Source organism: Pseudoliparis swirei, chromosome 18 (genome assembly GCF_029220125.1).
Source record: "Pseudoliparis swirei isolate HS2019 ecotype Mariana Trench chromosome 18, NWPU_hadal_v1, whole genome shotgun sequence".
NCBI lineage: Eukaryota > Metazoa > Chordata > Actinopteri > Perciformes > Liparidae > Pseudoliparis > Pseudoliparis swirei.
Window position 1 is genome coordinate 9,191,336 of NC_079405.1, and position 18,127 is coordinate 9,209,462.

At 47.0% G+C, this 18,127-nt stretch overlaps 1 protein-coding gene across 5 annotated transcripts in view; it reads right to left on the reverse strand.

Moving 5' to 3' along the window:
- Positions 1-6,695: 6,695 nt before the first annotated feature.
- Positions 6,696-18,127, reverse strand: part of cbfa2t2 (CBFA2/RUNX1 partner transcriptional co-repressor 2) — a 40,104-nt gene continuing 28,672 nt past the window's right edge. For all 5 annotated transcript variants that reach the window (XM_056437793.1, XM_056437795.1, XM_056437796.1 and 2 more), the window contains exons 2-11: positions 15,990-16,142; positions 15,580-15,821; positions 15,394-15,483; positions 13,186-13,370; positions 12,830-13,089; positions 11,158-11,243; positions 10,683-10,875; positions 9,327-9,395; positions 9,001-9,191; positions 6,696-8,486 (exon numbers count right to left, since the gene is read on the reverse strand). In XM_056437793.1, coding sequence (XP_056293768.1) covers positions 8,145-8,486; positions 9,001-9,191; positions 9,327-9,395; positions 10,683-10,875; positions 11,158-11,243; positions 12,830-13,089; positions 13,186-13,370; positions 15,394-15,483; positions 15,580-15,821; positions 15,990-16,142 — 1,811 coding nt within the window. In that variant the 3' untranslated portion in view covers positions 6,696-8,144. The remainder of the gene's footprint in view (positions 8,487-9,000; positions 9,192-9,326; positions 9,396-10,682; positions 10,876-11,157; positions 11,244-12,829; positions 13,090-13,185; positions 13,371-15,393; positions 15,484-15,579; positions 15,822-15,989; positions 16,143-18,127) is intronic.

The window sequence follows — 18,127 nt, forward strand, 5'->3', positions numbered from 1 at the left end:
CAGATATCATTGTCTCCCACATTTTAAATATGTTAGTGATCCCATGACTTTTACTCCTGTCACACTCAGCTTTAAATTGTCCAGTACTTTAATTTAAGACCAAATACCAGCAAAACAAATGACTTTCCCTGTCACGATGGGATTGAGACAATAATGCAAATAAAGATCCTTTACTGAGAATGGACAAAAATGATGACGTCCGAAGCCTCGCTGCCCGACTGTACCACGTGACTGCTTCGGGAAGTGGTTCAGATATTGCCGGGAGGTTTGACAGCAATATAAACCCCTCAGGCTCCATTCAACATGTGGGTTGTTGGTTGAGAGTTTGGAGAGTTTAGAGAGATAAATAATTTGGAGAGTGAGGAGAGGTGATACAATGCAACTGTTGAGAAACTGTTATTTCTGAATAAAAATGAATAAAATGTCCCCTGTCCTGTACATCACTGTCCAAGTTACACAAGCATATTCAGTCCCCTCTTCCTAGTTCCACACACACGTTCACTGTTCTCTGCCTGCTTAAGCCCATGCCATTTTCCTAAAGTGACATAACATTATAATTTATTACACAACCTGCCATATCATACTACCATTTTGGGAACATTTACACACACAGAATACATTCAAAAAATATTTTATTATGCACATATGTGATAATTTATGTACAGAAATGATTTGGTCATAAATTTTTGTAATTCATAGTCATTCCCAACAGCCATAAGACACAAAAATGCAATGCATCATATTATGTGGTTCAGATACAGCTGCCTGTGATTATACACTTGGCCAGTAGGGGGTTTCGTGAGCACATGAAGCTTCGAGAAACGAACCCTTTCTCGAACCAATTGGCTGAAGTGGTTCGATGCCTCATGAGGCTTCATCTCACCATCACTACTGAGAGCGTCGTCAGGAACGGAACAGACAGACAGATTAATCAAACACAATGTGGAACGCTCGAGGGCTTGGTCGGCAAAACACCAGACAATCTGGCAGAGGACAAGAGCAAGTGAGGGGACCTAAGTAGACAGGGACTAACGAGGGAATGGGCAACAGGTGAGATGGACATGAGAACCAGGTGAAGGTAATGAGGGACTAACGAGGGAGTGATCAGAGGCAGGTGAAGGGAGTTGGACTGACGAGATGGGAAGCAGGATCTGGAATGACATGACAGTTAGAGACAGGATGAAAACAACTAATACAAAAAGGAAGGTGTGGAGCTAAACTGTTACAATTCTCAACAGCCTCAGTTGTACTTGAGTGATAATTAGTGAACGTTAGCATGCTAAAACACGAAACTTAGATGGTTAATATGCTAAACATTACACCTGCTTAACATCAGCGTTGCCATTGGTAGCCAGTTAGAATGGTAATGTTATCATTTAGCTCAAAGTACAGTAAAGCCTCAAAGAGCTGCGAGCTTAGCCGTAGACTTTTAACCTGTTTCTATTGCATGTGTTTCCATCTTATCTCCTCATGACGCACAGAGCGTATCTTGGTTTTCTGTGAAACCCTTTGATCGCTCAGCTTCATAGGATAACTGCTTTACAGTTTAGGTTGACATTAAATGTATTATTCACTAGTGATGCACTGAATACTAATACTAGCTACCATCAGGCTTATTCCACCTGCTACCTACTTATCTGGATCTCATTAAGTATCTGCAACAGATCCTGTTTTATGACAAATGGTTTGCACTTTGGTTGCCGAGCTTTTGTGAATAACCTAAACTGAAGATGTTCACTTAATGCTGTAGGACCCAGGAATATCATAATGTATCCGTCAAAAGGCCCTAAAAAATCATGTGTTTTTTATCCATCATGCCAGATTACAATATGAACCAGATTGTGCCAAGTACATCAAGGAGGTAAACATTTATTTACTTGCTAAAGGTTCAGTGAACTTTTGTTGATAGGTCATTGCAGAAATCGCTAAATGTATCGGTCATTTTCTATGTGGGGGAATAACGATTAATTTAGAAAATAAAACCAACGCTGGTAGAGGGAAAACATTTAGTTTTCTGTGTTTAGAGAATATGATAAAAAGAAAGCACAGAAAGAAAAAAAATAGTGAGGAAACAGGAATGTAGGGAAGGAAAGAAGGGGAGAGATATGCTTCACTGCTTTGCTTCCGGTAGCGTTGTAGAGGATTCCTCCTGAGAGGAGCAAGGACAGAATATAACTAACATTACTCTCTTTTTTGGGACTGAAACTATTGGCACAGAAATGATCAATTTAAATATTAAAATGCAGTGTAATAGATTTTCCTTATTTCACCTAGAATAAATTGTTAAAGGGCTTGGGAAGCTACCATGCAGCATCCTATAAACTAAACAAACGCTGACCACAATCTAAAAGATTCAATATTGTAATAGTGTACAGTGAATGTGGCGTGGGCATGGGGGCGGGGCTTCTCCATTCTCCTGGCTCCATGCAGCCTGATTGATGAACTACATCGGCTCGTCCAATGCCAACGCCTTGCCCACGCCCGACCATCGCCATGGTTATGTGTATGTTGGAAGGTCTGAATAGCATCGGCCTAATGCACAGCACACTATGGAGCAGATGGATGTATTCTATTTAATATTGTAACTTTATTCTCATTAAATTGAGGCTTTATTCTTGTCTATATAATGACCTTTGTCTTCTAAAAATACTCCAAGTTCTCAAAAAACACAGATATCAACGATATATGTGCAGAAAGTTTTGAACATGAGCAGAAATCTTAGTGAAACACAAATGAGCTATTCAATTCCAAAGGTTTAGAAATGTTAAGAAAATGCATTAATGAATCATTGAGGTAAATAGGAGCCCGTGATTCTTAAGAGAGGTTACCATTCTCAAATAAAAGGCACACAAGAGGACGGAGGAGTAAATCATTATTGACTTGGCAGCAATAACCTTATTAAATGAGGAAAGTTGATTGAAGGAGGAGGATCATCATTTGAAATCCATACAGAATGCATGAGAGCCTTGCTGCTTTATATTCCATCCTATATTCGAACGTCATCTTTTTCTTTCCATCAGATATTTCCATGAACAATTGCTGCAGAAATCCGTGCATAAAACATTTACCAGAATGCGGTCAATGTGTTTGGATTAGAAAGCTTTATTAATCCACAGTGGGGAAACTAATTCTCCTCCAAATCAATTCATACAACAATAGACACAATCCACAATGCCAAATACTTTAATTCTTAAATTGTTCTGGGGAGGATCCACAGACCCTCTGCTTAAAGTGTCCCCCGCCAGGGTGGAAACAAAACCGGTGCCCTCAGGGCAGAATGACCTTGGTAAGGTGAAGGTCAGTCTGGCAGAGATCCTTTTGTGAAGATGGGAGAAACTTCCAGAAGGACAACCATCACTGCAACACACAGTAGCCCGATAGAGGCCGAAGGCAACGACACATTCACATTCAAAGGCTGCTGGGAAGTTTGCATGAAAGCACCGAGAGAACACGACCCTCTGGTCCGAGGATACATTCTGAGCATCATAGCAGGAGGCATCGCTCATCACCTGGGATGTACCATCCTGATGGTGGAGCATGGTGATGTGCAGCTGCATTGAGTGAAACACGGAGATTTATTTTAAGGAAGGGTTCAGGGCCGACGGTTGGCCTCGTAATGGACCAATGACATGACAGCACCGATCTGGACTCAATCGGATATGAATGGGGTGAACTGAAACGCCAGTCCACCGACGCTCCCCATCCAACCTGGAAATGCTCAAAGGCACGCAAAGCTTATCGCGTGAAGATTCGATGCTTGATAATAATAATAACTAGAAAATATCGCAAGAAATTCAGATGGTGTGGCTTCTACCGAGAGGTGTTTATATGTGTATTATAAACATGTTTAACATTACCGGGATGTGTTAATGAGGTCAGTTTGCTCCCGTGTGTGGGAGACAAATGTATTTGCAAATTACGTTTTAGTTCTGGGGGGGGGGGATGTAATCTCCGTGATAAAGGGTTGTATTTGACCAGAAAAATTAAAGAAAAATATTTTATAAAAATGTTTAAAAAAGAACTGAATCAACATTATATTTAACCCAACAAAACCTTTTTATACACTTATTTTCGTTTCAAATACATGGTTGAATTGTTCAAAGCTCAAGACCAAAACATACATGCTCAGAGGGGACGCTGCTCCGATCCAGCGGGTGGAGCTGCAGAGTTTTTTCTGAGCCTCTTTACCTTATGATTGGTCAACTGTTGGTTATCAGAGTCGCCACAATCAGCCATCTTTCTTCTGACCTTTGGCGAGAAGAAACTGCTGCTGCTTGACCTGCAGAGTGTCTTCGAAGCCTCTTTATCTTATGTTTGGACAACTGTTGGCTGTCAGAGTCATCGTCATCGGTCATCTTTCTTTTAACGCTTCGCGAGAAGCAACTGCTGCTGCTTGAGGTTCCTCGTCTGATTTTCGGCATTTTCGTGGATTAAGTGTCGGTTTGATCTCTTAGAAAAGTAATTCCCGACTTTTCCCGATCAGACCGCACGTTTTGATGTATTTTGACGCATTTGCGAGGTATGCTCTGAAACCCTTCGTTGTTTAAATTGTTTTTCCCTTGGCTCGGCGAATCTTTCATTAAATGTACACGATACTCAATCAGGCCGCACGTTTTGATGTATTTTTTACGCATAGGCGACCTACACTGCGAGCTGTATGCTTAGGACAAAGTTCTGGAGGAAGAGGGAGAGTTAGAAGATAACAGTCAGTGCGGTGTTGTCGGGAATTGAGTTTCTGAATGCATAATTTGTGTATATAATGTGCAACAACCCAGGGTCTACAGATCCGTGTTCGAGCTATGAGTTAACTCAGCGAACATCCAGACAACAGCAGCAACGACGACTTTTCTGATCTTCAGCACGAAGCAGACGTCATGATCCCGCTGCTGAACAACAGTCGCACAATTATCTCCAAATGAGTCATATTTCATTTTTCGATCGACTAATGATCTGGAGATACACTTTATACTTGTGTTATTTTTGTAGATCTGTGATGAAACAATGATGCTTATAAAGACAAACAACAGCAGCTGCTTTTGTTGACATATATTATCTACAATTAAAAACTGCTTCTATGCTTTGGCTAGAATGTAACCAATTACATTCGCTCATATACTTTAATTATGTGTGGTGTTCATATTTGTGTTATTCAGCAAATGTTCATAGGTTTGATAGACCTGCTGCATTTCTTAGTATTTATTTCAACACAATCAAACAATTTGATGCTAAAATACTGAAACAGCATATATGGCAATGTGGGAAGGTGAGAGCAGACAGGTGTCGGTACTTGAATTGTTTTCAACTTTTGTGCGGGAACAGCAGGGGCATTAAAATCAAACTCTCAAACACACACACACACACACACTCACACACTAAAAGCGCTTTTAGTTTTCCATGTCATGCTGTGTGTATACACATTTTAGCTTTACTAATATACTATACAATTGTATAACACTGTCTAAAAAGAATTTGTGTGTACTTTTATTTTTGATGATTTGAGTATGTTTTTTCATTAATACTTCTGGACTCAAACTTAGTGTCAGCGCAGTATTTTTACTTGTGATAATATTTTTTCTCTTTGACACAAAATCCTACTAGGAAGATTATAAAGTATTATTTCATAGATGAGTAATTGTGGCCTGTGATCACCTCCTGCTTTTCATCACAGACCTTTCCATCAGGCTACCCACCATCTTCTAACTTTTAGAATCGAAGGCACTTCTTAAAATATATCATATACTGCCACCCTGTGGTTAAATAAAATATTACATATGTCTCGTGCATTTTGGCCTCCTTTGAAATGATCAATTAGCTTCTTTTGATGTAAAACCCAATGATGACTAGAGTAACAGTTGAGTTTGTGAATACAGATGTTCAGTATGAGCTGACTTGGTGGAAAACATTATACATTAAACAGAACAAAATTTCCAGCCACTTCAGAATAATTAAATCTCGGGAGGAGCCTCCCCAATACTTCATAGCTGAATTTCAAGATTCCACATGCAGATTTTATCGGGAGTCACTGAATATTTCACAACATTAAAGAGACGAAGAGTTTGCAAAAATACTCTGCTGCTGTGTAGTCAAAATAAGTTGAGAAGCAATCGTTGTCTATGGTTTTTAATATAGAAAGAAGATACTTTCATACATGCGTAATGAAGTTATACAGAAATAATATAATATTGAGACGGAAAATGAATAAAGACTTTTTCCAAAAACTGTTTGAAGCTCGGTTAAATAGAGTTATTTTGGAAGAAACAGTTTGCGGGTCAATATAAGGCTGGTTTTTTAATAAAAATGAGTTTATCATCAGTGTCATTTGTTCAGCTCTGCACAAAACTAATATCTGAAATATTAGGTGCACTGTTGAAAGCTCAAAATAAAAGCAACAGTAATAAGATTATCTCAGATAATAAATATGACCCCAATAAATGCTGTGCTGAGTAAACAACCTTAGAGACTAGTCATTTCAAATTCTGCATTATTATTTATAGTTTAAAAATGTTGAATGAATTATATTTAGCCTTCGAGGTTGATATATTTTATAAATAAAAATAAATAGTTAGTTCTACTGACTGGAAGTTCATAAGACATTTTAACAGATGAGGTCAGATTTTATTTTATATTTCTCACAACACCGTGATGAATGATCGCTATTTCATCATAATATTAAAATCAGAGAAAAGACAAAACCGTTGAGGTAATTCTATTTTTTTATTTCATACTTCATGTCAAGATATCTTTTTGTCGTATGAAGTTATGCCTCAAAACAAAAGAACGTGTTAAAAGAACGAAGAAAATCGTGGCTCACAAAATAAAGGCATTCTCTCATAATATTCTTTACAAAGTACATCTTACAACAAACGGAAGAAGAAGAAAAACAAAACAAGAACAATGTCTGTTATGAAAAAAATCAGTCTAAACTTTGGACTTAAACCAAACGGCGACAAAAAAAAGAACAGAATGATCTGTACATACAAACACAGTTTAGCTGCCTCCTGAGATTCTCCGTGGGACGGAGTCGCTGCTCTGAACCTGCGCCACGGCAACGGGAGCATCGGTGACAATGTTCACCCGTCTTTTTTTATTATTATTTCAAATGAAGAAAGAAAAAGATTTAACCCATCGTTTCCTTTTCTTTTCGCTGTGTGGAAAGCGGTCCTTGGGCAGAGCCGTGTTACGGGGCCCCTGATGCGCATGTTGCAGTGTGGTGGCGAAGATCCGGAGCAGCGGCCGAGCCCGCCACACACACACCTGGTGACGCCAACGAGTGCCAGCCACCCTCACCTTGCCCTCTGCTCTTTGAAGACTGGTCAGAAATGAAAAGATAGTCACCAGCGTCCCGAGCTAAGCTCTTTATAAAAGTAGATATTGTAGAACTATCTTTCGTTCACAAGACATTTACAGGAAATGGAAACGTCTCTCTCGCGACTGAAAACTTTGGTGATGCAGAAACGGCTTGAGATACCTGAACACTTCACTTTTAATATTGCTTTGACAAACGTTCATCATATGCTGAACAATATTCACGAACTGCACGAACTGTTGGACACACGCATGAAAACCTGACGAACAAATATTTATGTATACAGGAGCAGATGTTCCTACAGGGAGAAGAAGACAGATGCTTTATGGCTGGTAATATTACACTGTTTCCATTTTGCACCACCACCACCACCTCGTCATCTTAAAATCTATACACGACAACGTGAGGATATTGTCGTGAGGCGAGGCGGCTTCATACCTCACTGCTTTTTTTTTCTCTCTTCCCTTCGTACTCCTTCTTTAATAACTTCCAGAGATGAAAGCAGTTTTTCCTCCACCCTTTGCAGATCCAAGATGAGTTGTTGTTTTTTTTTGGACAAAGACAAACACGTTTCCATCTGTTCCGGAGATCTGTTCCTCCAATAGACGCGTTCGAGACGTTCCCTTCTGTTCTTTGCCAACGCCAGAGTCCCAGTTGACATATCACTCAAACAGTCATCCGTAATCTGTTTTGTTTTGTTTTCAAAGCGCGTGATGACGAATCTGTTGCCCTAACTTAACCCACAAACAGTTCCCCGTCCCGCTGCTTGAGTCACTTCTTCCCCCCGGTGGGGAAGAGCGTAGGCGACGCCGCGTTCACCACCGGCGTCCTCGGCGTCCTAGTGTCCGTTGTTTTCGGGGGCGGAGGCCGGGGTGGACGGGGTGGAGGAGTGAGAAGCGACCGACGCCTTGTCTCCTCCGGGGCTGGCGGCCGGCGGGACGCTGTCGGGGGCCTTGGCCCCGGCCGGGCCGACGGGAGACGCCCCGGCGGCCGCCGCTGTGGCCGCCGCCGCCCTGCTCGCGCTGATGGCCGACACGGGTTTGGGTTGAGCCTGAAGTCCCGGGCTGCAGATGAGGTGGTGCCTCTCCCAGTCCTTGTGCTGGCAGAAGGAGCCGCAGTAGCGCGCCGCGTTGCAGCCGCTGCACGTCTCGCTGGCTTTGCGGCCGCAGTTCCAGCAACACTGAGAGGAAACGGGAAGAAACGAGACGACCGTCAGTCAAGAGGCCGGTCTCCATTCGAGGAAGCGGAGACCTCGCGTTGGCGTATTGTCCCTCCGATCGTCGGGTTCCTGGCAAATTCAAGTCCTCGTTCGTCTTTACCCGCTTTTCTTCTCTCCGCCAGCCCCCCCGGGAAATATCTCGCCTTTTAGCTGCCAAATGATCCGCTCGCTTTGTCTCTTTTGACGATTACAGAGAGCACGCTGTGGAGCTTCAGATCTCGTTTGCACTGAAGACAACCACCTGCATCACGATACCGATGAGTACCGATAACAGTGAGCTACACGATGCTGTAATGCTCTGAACTGAGTTTTAATCCAATTTTAATATTTAAAAAATCTTGATTATAGCAGCTATAACAGGACTCTCCATCTAACTGTAACATTTCTTTTATCTGAGGCGCTTGTGTGCAGAATCCCTTATTTCAGTGCATGACTTGACTTCATAGAACCTCCTCGACCGATCGCCCAGGCTCACCTCACTGGAGTCCTCCTGTTCATTGATGACCATGACGGCATCCTCTTTAGCCTTCTTCTTCGCGTCGACCAGAGTCTTCTCCATCTTGGCCCTCTCGGACGCGATCATCTCAAAGGCCTTCTGCTCGGCCTCCGCGACGGCCTTCTGGACCTCATCCATGGCCTGACGCTTGACCTCGTTCACCGCTTCTTCTGTGGAACAATCAATCGTTATTTCATTTGGTCTACCTTTTTTTTGATATCCAAGAACATGTCTTAACCCCCCCCCCCCCCCCCACACACACACACAATAAACACATCAGTAATTAAATCCGATTCAGTTCTCACCGGCTTTCCTCCAGATCTCGTCAGTAACGTATGCCGCTCCTGGCCGGGGAGCAAAGTCGCGCTGGGAGTCTGCGGGAAAAGACGGAGACAGACGGCGTGAGCACCTGCCGGGGCTCACGGAGACGACTCGTTGTTGAAATAATGGCCGTCTTTGTGTGAGCGACGGCTCAAATCAAGGTAGGGGGTGAGTTCTAAAGAGAGAGAGAGAGAGGCCACAGAGGCGGGCAGCGATACCATCGTTTGTCATCCGGTCTTTTATTTCCCCCGCATATCCTTTCGAGGCCACGCAACCAAACGTAATTGTTGTTCATCAGCGTCCCGGACTGATCTGAGATCTGACAGCTTTGGGGAGGAATGTGTTTGGCTCGCAGGGAATTGCAGACCAACAAGCTGCGTCAACATTCTGTCTGTTCCCTTAAAAAAACTCTCTCTCTCTCTCCCTCCCTCTCCCTCCCTCTCTCTCTCTCCCTCCCTCTCCCTCCCTCTCTCTCGCTTTCTCTCTCTCTCTTGGCCTCTCCAGCTCTGCCACCTGGCTCATCTCTTCTTTCCCCATATTTTACATCCTCCATCTCACCATTCTCTCTTTGCCTTCATTTACATCCGCTCTCTTTAACCACGCACGCATCCACCCTCCCGGTCGCCATTTCCACCCCCACCACAGTCTTCCTCCGCTCGGGCCCAGGCGGGCGGGCGGGCTTCCCGGCTGGGGGCCCAGATGGCGCTCAGGCGAGTCGGCCAGCTCTGGGTCCCTGAGCCGGCAGGACGGCCCTTCTGTGGCCGATATGGCCGAGGCCAGTCCTGGCACCTGTCTGTGACTATGGACCAGCATGAGGGGGGGGGGGGGGGCAAGGCTGGTACTCCGAAAGAACCGTGCCAGTGCACGGCAGGCTAAATGTGAAAGGGACTCAATAACACTGGGACTTAGCTGCAATTCTCCCACCGGCCACTAGACGGCAGACATTGAGAAGGGGCATTCAGACCTTTCAGTATCCAATATTGGGCACTTTAAAAAAAAAATGGACTTGATACTCAATGTATGTCTAACCTTCTGGGTATAGTTACACTTTCCTTCCAAGACATATTTGTTCCTCCAGGATCAGACGCGCATCCAAAACTCACATCATGGAGCACTCACAATACGCTCCGCTCTAATCTGGGTGACCCGGCCCCTTAAAAGCCGAACAACAAGCTTCTCCAAAAACGGTTTCCACTGGTTTGGCATCCTCTGCTCATGAGGCAACCGTCTCTTGTGGGGAAACAACGGGCTCCAATCACAGAAACCACGACGGAGTTTCTTGGGTTCTGCGGCAGCATAAGCGGCATCATTGAATTAAAAAGAAAAAAAGCGGCACCCACCCGACTCTGCGGAGTGGGGGCTGTGCGTCTTCGAGAAGGGGGCGGGGCCCGAGCCTCCTTTGCGCGGGTCCTCCTGCTCGCTCGAACGCCGTCTCCAGTAGTTGAGCTCCTCGCGGTCCGACTCCTGGCATCGCCGGAGCACGCTCACGGACCGCCGGGTCTTCTCCACCATGTCCACGATGCAGTTCAACACCTGGAGGGCGAGGAGGGACACATCTGGTTGAGCCATTTGCAGAGAATCGTATCAAACTCTTCACACTGCGACTGAAGCCTCATCACTTGAGGCCGGTATGTTTATTCGGAGCAACACACTAAGTTAATGCATCATATCCAGATGTGCTACAGAAGTCATTGCTTTCCAGCTCTGAGAATATAAACTCCTGAGCGTCGTAGGATCCTATAAGACGGATTACATTTGACATTCTTTGTACATCACAGGCCATTAGCAGCAGCGGTGCCCCGTCTGCAGACTTACGTGGTCCAGATGCCTCCATTCATCAGCCCACTCTCTGTCCGTCAGTCTGTGGTCCACCGGCTCCTCGCGGTAGCCCCCGTTAGTGCCTGATTAAAACACAGACAAGAAAGACCACAGGCCAATGTGATTAACATTCTTGTTCATGTAAGGGAAGCCACAAGTGACAGTGTGTGAGGGGAAGGGGTGTGGCAAACCTGAAACGTGAGCTACCGTGGCTTCATTATTTTACCACAATATATATATATATATATATACAGTATATATATATATATATATATATATGTATACATCTTGTGATGGTGATTACATATTTCCCACACATCGCTGAAGAGACAAGAGTCACAGGCAGCAGCTTCATACATGCAGAACTCAAAGTGACGGCAAGAAAAAGATGCAAGATGTACCGGGGGGGGGGGGGGGGGGTAGTGGTGTGGGGGGGGGGGGGTTGTGAGCGAGCGAAGGTGGGGTGAAAGGAGAAAAGGAGAAGCCTGTGATGCAAAACAGACTTCCAGCACCCAGAGCCTGCACACATCTGGAAGTCAGCTGTCAACCACACACACACACACACACACACACACACACACTGGAGCTCACAGCATTCCAGTAGGGAGACACTCAGGCTGAGTGGAGTGGCTCCACCTCTAAACACAACCAGCCGGTCTGACACTCACTATGGACCATTATAACCATGAACACACACACACACACACACACACACGCACACACGGACATTTAGTAAACTATCTGATTCCAATTCAGTTGTTACACAACACTGTGCATTAAACAATACATAATTGTACAATAAACAGCAATTACAGTTTGCACACACACACACACACACACACACACCCCCGTGGTCACGCAGAGCCCAACGACTTCTCGAAACATATCCCCATAAAAGAGACACAAACGGACTCCAAAGACACAGCAAACCACAATCTCTTAAAATTGAGTAGCAAACAGCCGGCAAGGGGCCACATGCATCCTCGGCCTGCTGAACAGGATCACGATTCCCTCATGTACACACACACACACACACACACACACACTCTCTCATCTAGCCTTCCCCTCAACCTCTTCCCTACTCCTGGTTCTCATCAGTGTTCATCAGTTCAAAGCCACGAGTGTGTGGACTGGTGTGTTTATGTGTGTGTGTGCGCGCGGTTGTGTGCACACGAGTTAAATGGCGGCAGGCGGGCGGGAGGCTGTCAGACAAGGGACTAAGGCCTCGTAAACACAGCACCTCTAGCATGAACATAACCAGGTATGTTTCTGTACGTGTGTGTGTGTGTGTGTGTGTGTGTGTGTGTGTGTGTGAGCTACTGCCGTTTCCACTGCATGCTGACAAGCCCCAAATGGAGGGTAGATATACACCAGAGTAAATCCGACACTCCCTGCCTGGACAGTATGGCTCTGTTTATACACATGTGTGGACTCCAGATATATATATATATATATATATATATATATATATTAATCACCGGTTCAACGTCCTCAAGGATGTCGAGTAGCCTTTAATCATTGACTAAATGTTGAGGAAATAATGCCTGATGCCGTTTGTTCAACGAGCCACGACAGACAGAATATCTCCAGGGGAGTAAATAGAAACGTCCGTCGTCGTGATCGGTAAATTCTCGAGACGCTAAATGACTCTCAGGAAGCCGCCACGCACCAGGCAGCCGGGGCCGGTCTTTGAGCTCGCGGATCTCCAGCATGCGCTGGCTGTGCTCGCGGTGCAGGATGTGCGGCGCCGCGATGTCGTCCAGGGCGTAGTGCTGCAGGGGCGGAGGGGTCGGGTGGAGCTGGGCGCTGAGGGGCAGCGGGTGGGCGGGGCTGTGTCGGGGGGCGGGGCTGATGGTGCAAATCCGCTTGGCGGCGGGCTCCATGGCCGGGGGCGGACGCTCGCGTTCGTGGAAACCATTCTCTTTGGCTCTAAAGGAGGAAGAAGAGAAGGGGGGGGGGGCAATTAAAATAAGTAAGCAGAAGTACGAAGGGGCCGTGGATGTAGACGTCCCCTCTTTGGCTCACCTGTTGGGGCTGTGTCTCTTGGCGACCGCCTCCGGAGGCTCCATCAGCAGCTCGGAGGAGTCCGGAGAGGAGGCCATGGTGGTGCTCAGCAGGAGGTGCTCATGCTGGGACAAGTACTGGGCCGGGGTCTGCTTGGCTGCCCGCGCACAGTGGAGCAACTCCCTCTGCAGGAGGGGCAGGTTGGCCTGGCAACAAACACAAACACGGGTGAGGTTTCATTTTACTGGGCAGAGGGATATAAAAAGACTGGGAGGAGGAGGACCATTTAGAAATCTTCCTTCCCCCCCCCCGCTCTCCTTCATATGACGGAGCATTGTAGTCCCAGGGTTAAAGGTCAGCCGCATGTCGAGTCATACATCACGTACTCATTCAGAGGGACACAGAGACCACCGGAAAATAAGAAGGCACCAGAAGCAAACAGAGCGTCTGAGAGAGAGAGAGAGAGAGAGAGAGAGAGAGAGACCACCAGCACACCGAGCTGAGAGACACACACTGTACACATGGTGTGTCTCTCGTAGTGGGAGTAAGGGGGGGGGGGCACTGACTCCTTGAGGTCTGGCTGCAAGGCTCAATTTGTGCCTGGGTGTTGTTCTGCGGCTGCGGCTTCCCCTCGCTGAAAAAGAAAATGTTTTTCCGAAGCCGCCGCTGAAGTTGGTTGCTAAGCACACAGTCTCTCTCTCCATCTCCCTCTCCCTCCATAAGCGCGTCTGCCTCGTTCCTCACCTTCTCCCTGCCATGGAATATTTATCTGGGACCGTCTCTCGGCCCTATCTTCCAATCTCGCGGCGGTTCCCGGCATTCCCCTAATTGGGAACAGACTCCGGTGTGTTTGTAATTACACTGCTTCCTCTCCCCCCCCCCCCCTCGTCTTGAGCAACCAACTGAACAACCCTACCGTTCTCATTTAGTGGCTCTGACCCCCCCCCCCCACTGTCATGTGGCCCTTTCAGCCATTACCGAGCAGATCCTCGTGGAGCTCCCTCCTCTGGTCCGACCTCTTCTGCTCACGTCTCCAACGAGCATCTCTCCCTAACGATGTGACCTCTCCTCTAGGGTCGACTATAGTAACACACCAATCCGCTCTCTCTCTCTCTTTTTTTCCTCTTTTTGCCCGTCTCCCTCGCTCCTCGGCCTCCCTTCTCCCCCCGGGGGCCCCCCCCCCCCGAGCTCGTGGACACATGTGCTGTGTGTCGGCACAGAAGACGGCTCTCCGGGGTTCAGCGGGGCGGAAGCGAGAACGGCGGCGCCTTGGCAGCTGAACGCTCTTTTAACGGGACAGCGGCTCCATATGGCACATGGAAGCCCGTAAAAAGAGAAGGCAACACTTTATAGGCATGTTTCACACTTCCGAGTTCCCACTTTTCTCTCTCTCTCACTCGCTCTCCCTTTTCCACGTCCCCCCCCCCCGACTCTGTCCCATCTGTATTTCTCTCTCTTTCTTAAGACGGGCCGGTCTCGAGGAGCTGGAATTAAGTCGTGTGGACCCCACCCCCTCGTAATAAATGAGTAGCGGGAGGGGAACAGAGGTTTCTTGTCTCGGCGCTCTCAGGCAGACAGATGGAGGGGCTCCAAAGGTGAGTAAGAGGTACGCGTGGAAAAAGAGCCGATTTTTTTTTTGACCACTTGAAGTTACGGCGGTACGACGGACTGAAGATTTATGGGCTGCTTTACAGAGGGGAGCTCTTAAAAAGTATACTCTTGCAGACTGCACTGGTTACAAAAGGGGCTCGAGAGGCTGTTTAACACACACACACACAAACAAACACACATATGCTTCTTGTCAAGTCAACGCGCAAATCTTGATACAGATTACTTTGAACCGCGGAGAAGCCGTTTATTCAATTAGACAACCTACAAAGAGGCCTATTTATAAAATACTGCATTGTATCCTGGACACACAGTAATACACAGTAATGAATGTATTACAACCACGACTCTCAGGGCGCCATGTGATTGGTCAGATCACCCCTAGAAGAGGATTGTGTTGGTGTCGAAGGACTTTCTCGCCATCACTTGTTATTCTGCGATTAATCACGAGCCGAGATGATTCCAGCGGGCCACCGGCGTACCGTAGGGTGTCGGGTTTCAAAGTTAAACAGAGAGGGGGGGGGGAAAGAAATACGGCCGCAGAGAAAAAAAGGAAGTGGTCCAACAGACTAACGCAGAGCAAACATGGGAGCAGTGAGGGCAGTTCGGAGCTGTGTTTACCTTGAGAAAGGGGATGACAAAGGGCCGTAAGGGGAAGTTCGTGGCCTCCTGAAGCCGCGAGTGGAACTCCTCGATGGTAACTGTCGAATTCTACGAGACAGAATAACAAAAAAGGGACGTTCAAGAAGCCAGTGGACCCAAAGTCACGGTGTGGAAGACGTACGTTCTCCACGCGATAGAACTTACCACGAGGGCCAGAACGAGGCTTCGGACGCTGTCCCCGATCTCAGGAGAGATGTCGTTGCCAAACTGCTGCAGCGTGGTCAGGAACCGCTTCAGCTTGCTCAGCTGGCGAGCGCCGCACGTGGCCGGCAGCTGCTGGTTGGCCAGCGAGGAGGAAGAGGAAGAGGACGGTCCGTTGCTGTACCGCTGCGGTGGAGACGGCACTGCATTCAGGGTTGGCGGGGAATGGTGATTCCCATTGGTCACTGGAGAGTAAAGGTGAGAGAAAGAGAGGGGGGGGAGGGAGGGGTTGAGATGATAGAGTGGACCCGTGCTTCCGAGCCGCTTATAAGATACAACGTGTGAGAAAAAAACACAAGCTACAAAATCCACTGAATGAATTGAGAGGTTTGAGGAGGAAACGTCGCGCTTACACGCCGTGGTGGAGAAGGAGGCCGGGCGGGGGCCGCTGGAGCTGACAGAAGGCAGAGGTGGCATGGTGGAGCTGCTGCTGGGGGCCGATCGAGAATGAGTCTTAGCATCCACAGGAGAACCGGGCATGGCAGGGCTCTTCTTCTCTCGACTGTCTGCAGGGGGGAGGGGGAGAGAGAGAGCGAGAGGTCAGCTGTCGGTCAAAAAACAGATCGCTTTCAAAGATGTTTCCGTCACATTGCACCATTATCACTTTATTAAATGAAACACACGTGCAAAAAAAAAAAAGGGTTTAAAAAAAAGACAATTTAAAATAGAAAAGAAGGAATTTAACTCACTATATAGCGTCCACATGAGAAATAAACAAGCAAACAAAAAGAGCACTTTCCCTACGAGTTTTGAATAAATTCAAACGCTTTAGGTTCATCGCCACAAAAGAAAACAAAAATGCCTCCCCCTCCCCCCAAACCCAACCCACTTCACATCATACAACACTTGCTGCCAGGGCATCAACCGCCCTGCCCCCCCCCCCCCCCCATCAAAGAGCCAGATGTCTAAAGTTTAACCCTCACTCCCAACCATTCAGATCAATAACAGAAGAAATGCTGAAGAAGCCTATTGTGCGGGAGAAGAATGCCCCCTTATTGAGCTCCCCAGTAAATGGGGGGGGGGGGGTTGAGAAAGGGGGGGGGTTATTTCACGCTTTGCTAACAAGATCGGCAGGGCTTTTGAATGTTAAACGCAACTTCTCAATCTGCCATGGCCCCTGAATGAGACCACCAGATAAGGGGTATGGAGAACAACGGGGAGACGTGGGATCAGAAGGCGTCTTTGTCTCCCGGGGATCCATGAAGGCCGGATCCCGTCTCCATTTAGAGTGGATCAGACTTTTCTAACTGCTTCAAGAATGGACCGTTAATAGACAAGCACGGTCTCAGAGGTCATGGGTCAGCGGAGAGCAGCTTTTTAAATGTGGTTCCATGGTTTTAGGACCGTGGCTTCAATGGCACCCATTATATCTTTTTCACAGCTATGAACTCTGCATGGCCTTGAGCCACAGGGACCCAGTTTATAAATGCGGGAGCTGGACGCTTTAAGTCGTCGGGAGGTAACTCATGAGAACTCGAAATGAAGAATAATAACACCCATTGAATGAGGAGAATGCATTGTGAGGTCGGGTGCGAAATTTGTACATAGAAAAATCAATGCGTTAACAATTCCACCTGTTTACCAACACAGGAAGGAGGGAAGCCACACACACACACACACACACACACACACACACACACACACACACACACACACACACACACACACACACACACACACACACACACACACACACACACAGACAGACAGACAGACAGACAGACAGACAGACAGACAGAGAGAGAGAGTCCGTATGGCCAGGAAATTAGCTTGACATCTCAATAACAGAACCAACCATATGGCCTTAGTGTCAAGATGGTTACCACGTAAACAACAACAACAACAACGTTGCATGGGGATGTACGCACAAGTCGACCCTTCGTCAACAGCCCTTCATTTTGGCTTTTTGTAGGCCTGTTGCGTTCAACCGGCAGATCCACAGGACGCCGTGGATGAACACAAACATGCGCAACAGGTACAAACATATGTCTTCAGAACGCTGACCCCCCCCCCCCCCCACGTCTGGAAATAACTGACCAATTAGGTTACAGACGCGTCGGTGCAATATGGAGATGCGGCAAGGTGCAACGACTCGTTGGCCGCGACAACAGAGGAGCCAATATAGGAGGCATCAGGTAGGTGTGTGTCTGTGTGTGTGTGTGTGTGTGTGTGTGTAGTGCTGACAGCCCACAGAGAATTGCCTCTGCTTGTCAATTAGACCGCGTACATAGCCGGATGACTTCATCTGGCTGACGAGCGCACCTGAGTCCATCCAGTGGAGTCACAGGACTGTCAGGGGAGGCAGCTGTGCGAGCAGCCACAACACACACACACACACACACACACACACACACACACAGACAGAGTCCGAAGTGGTCGAGCGTTAACTAACCGCGATGGGGTGTTTGTGGTCAGAAGGCCACCTGTCATCTCTGCCCAAATTAAACAAAAAAGGCGTGTCGCTACACGACAGGAGAACGTGGAAAAGCCG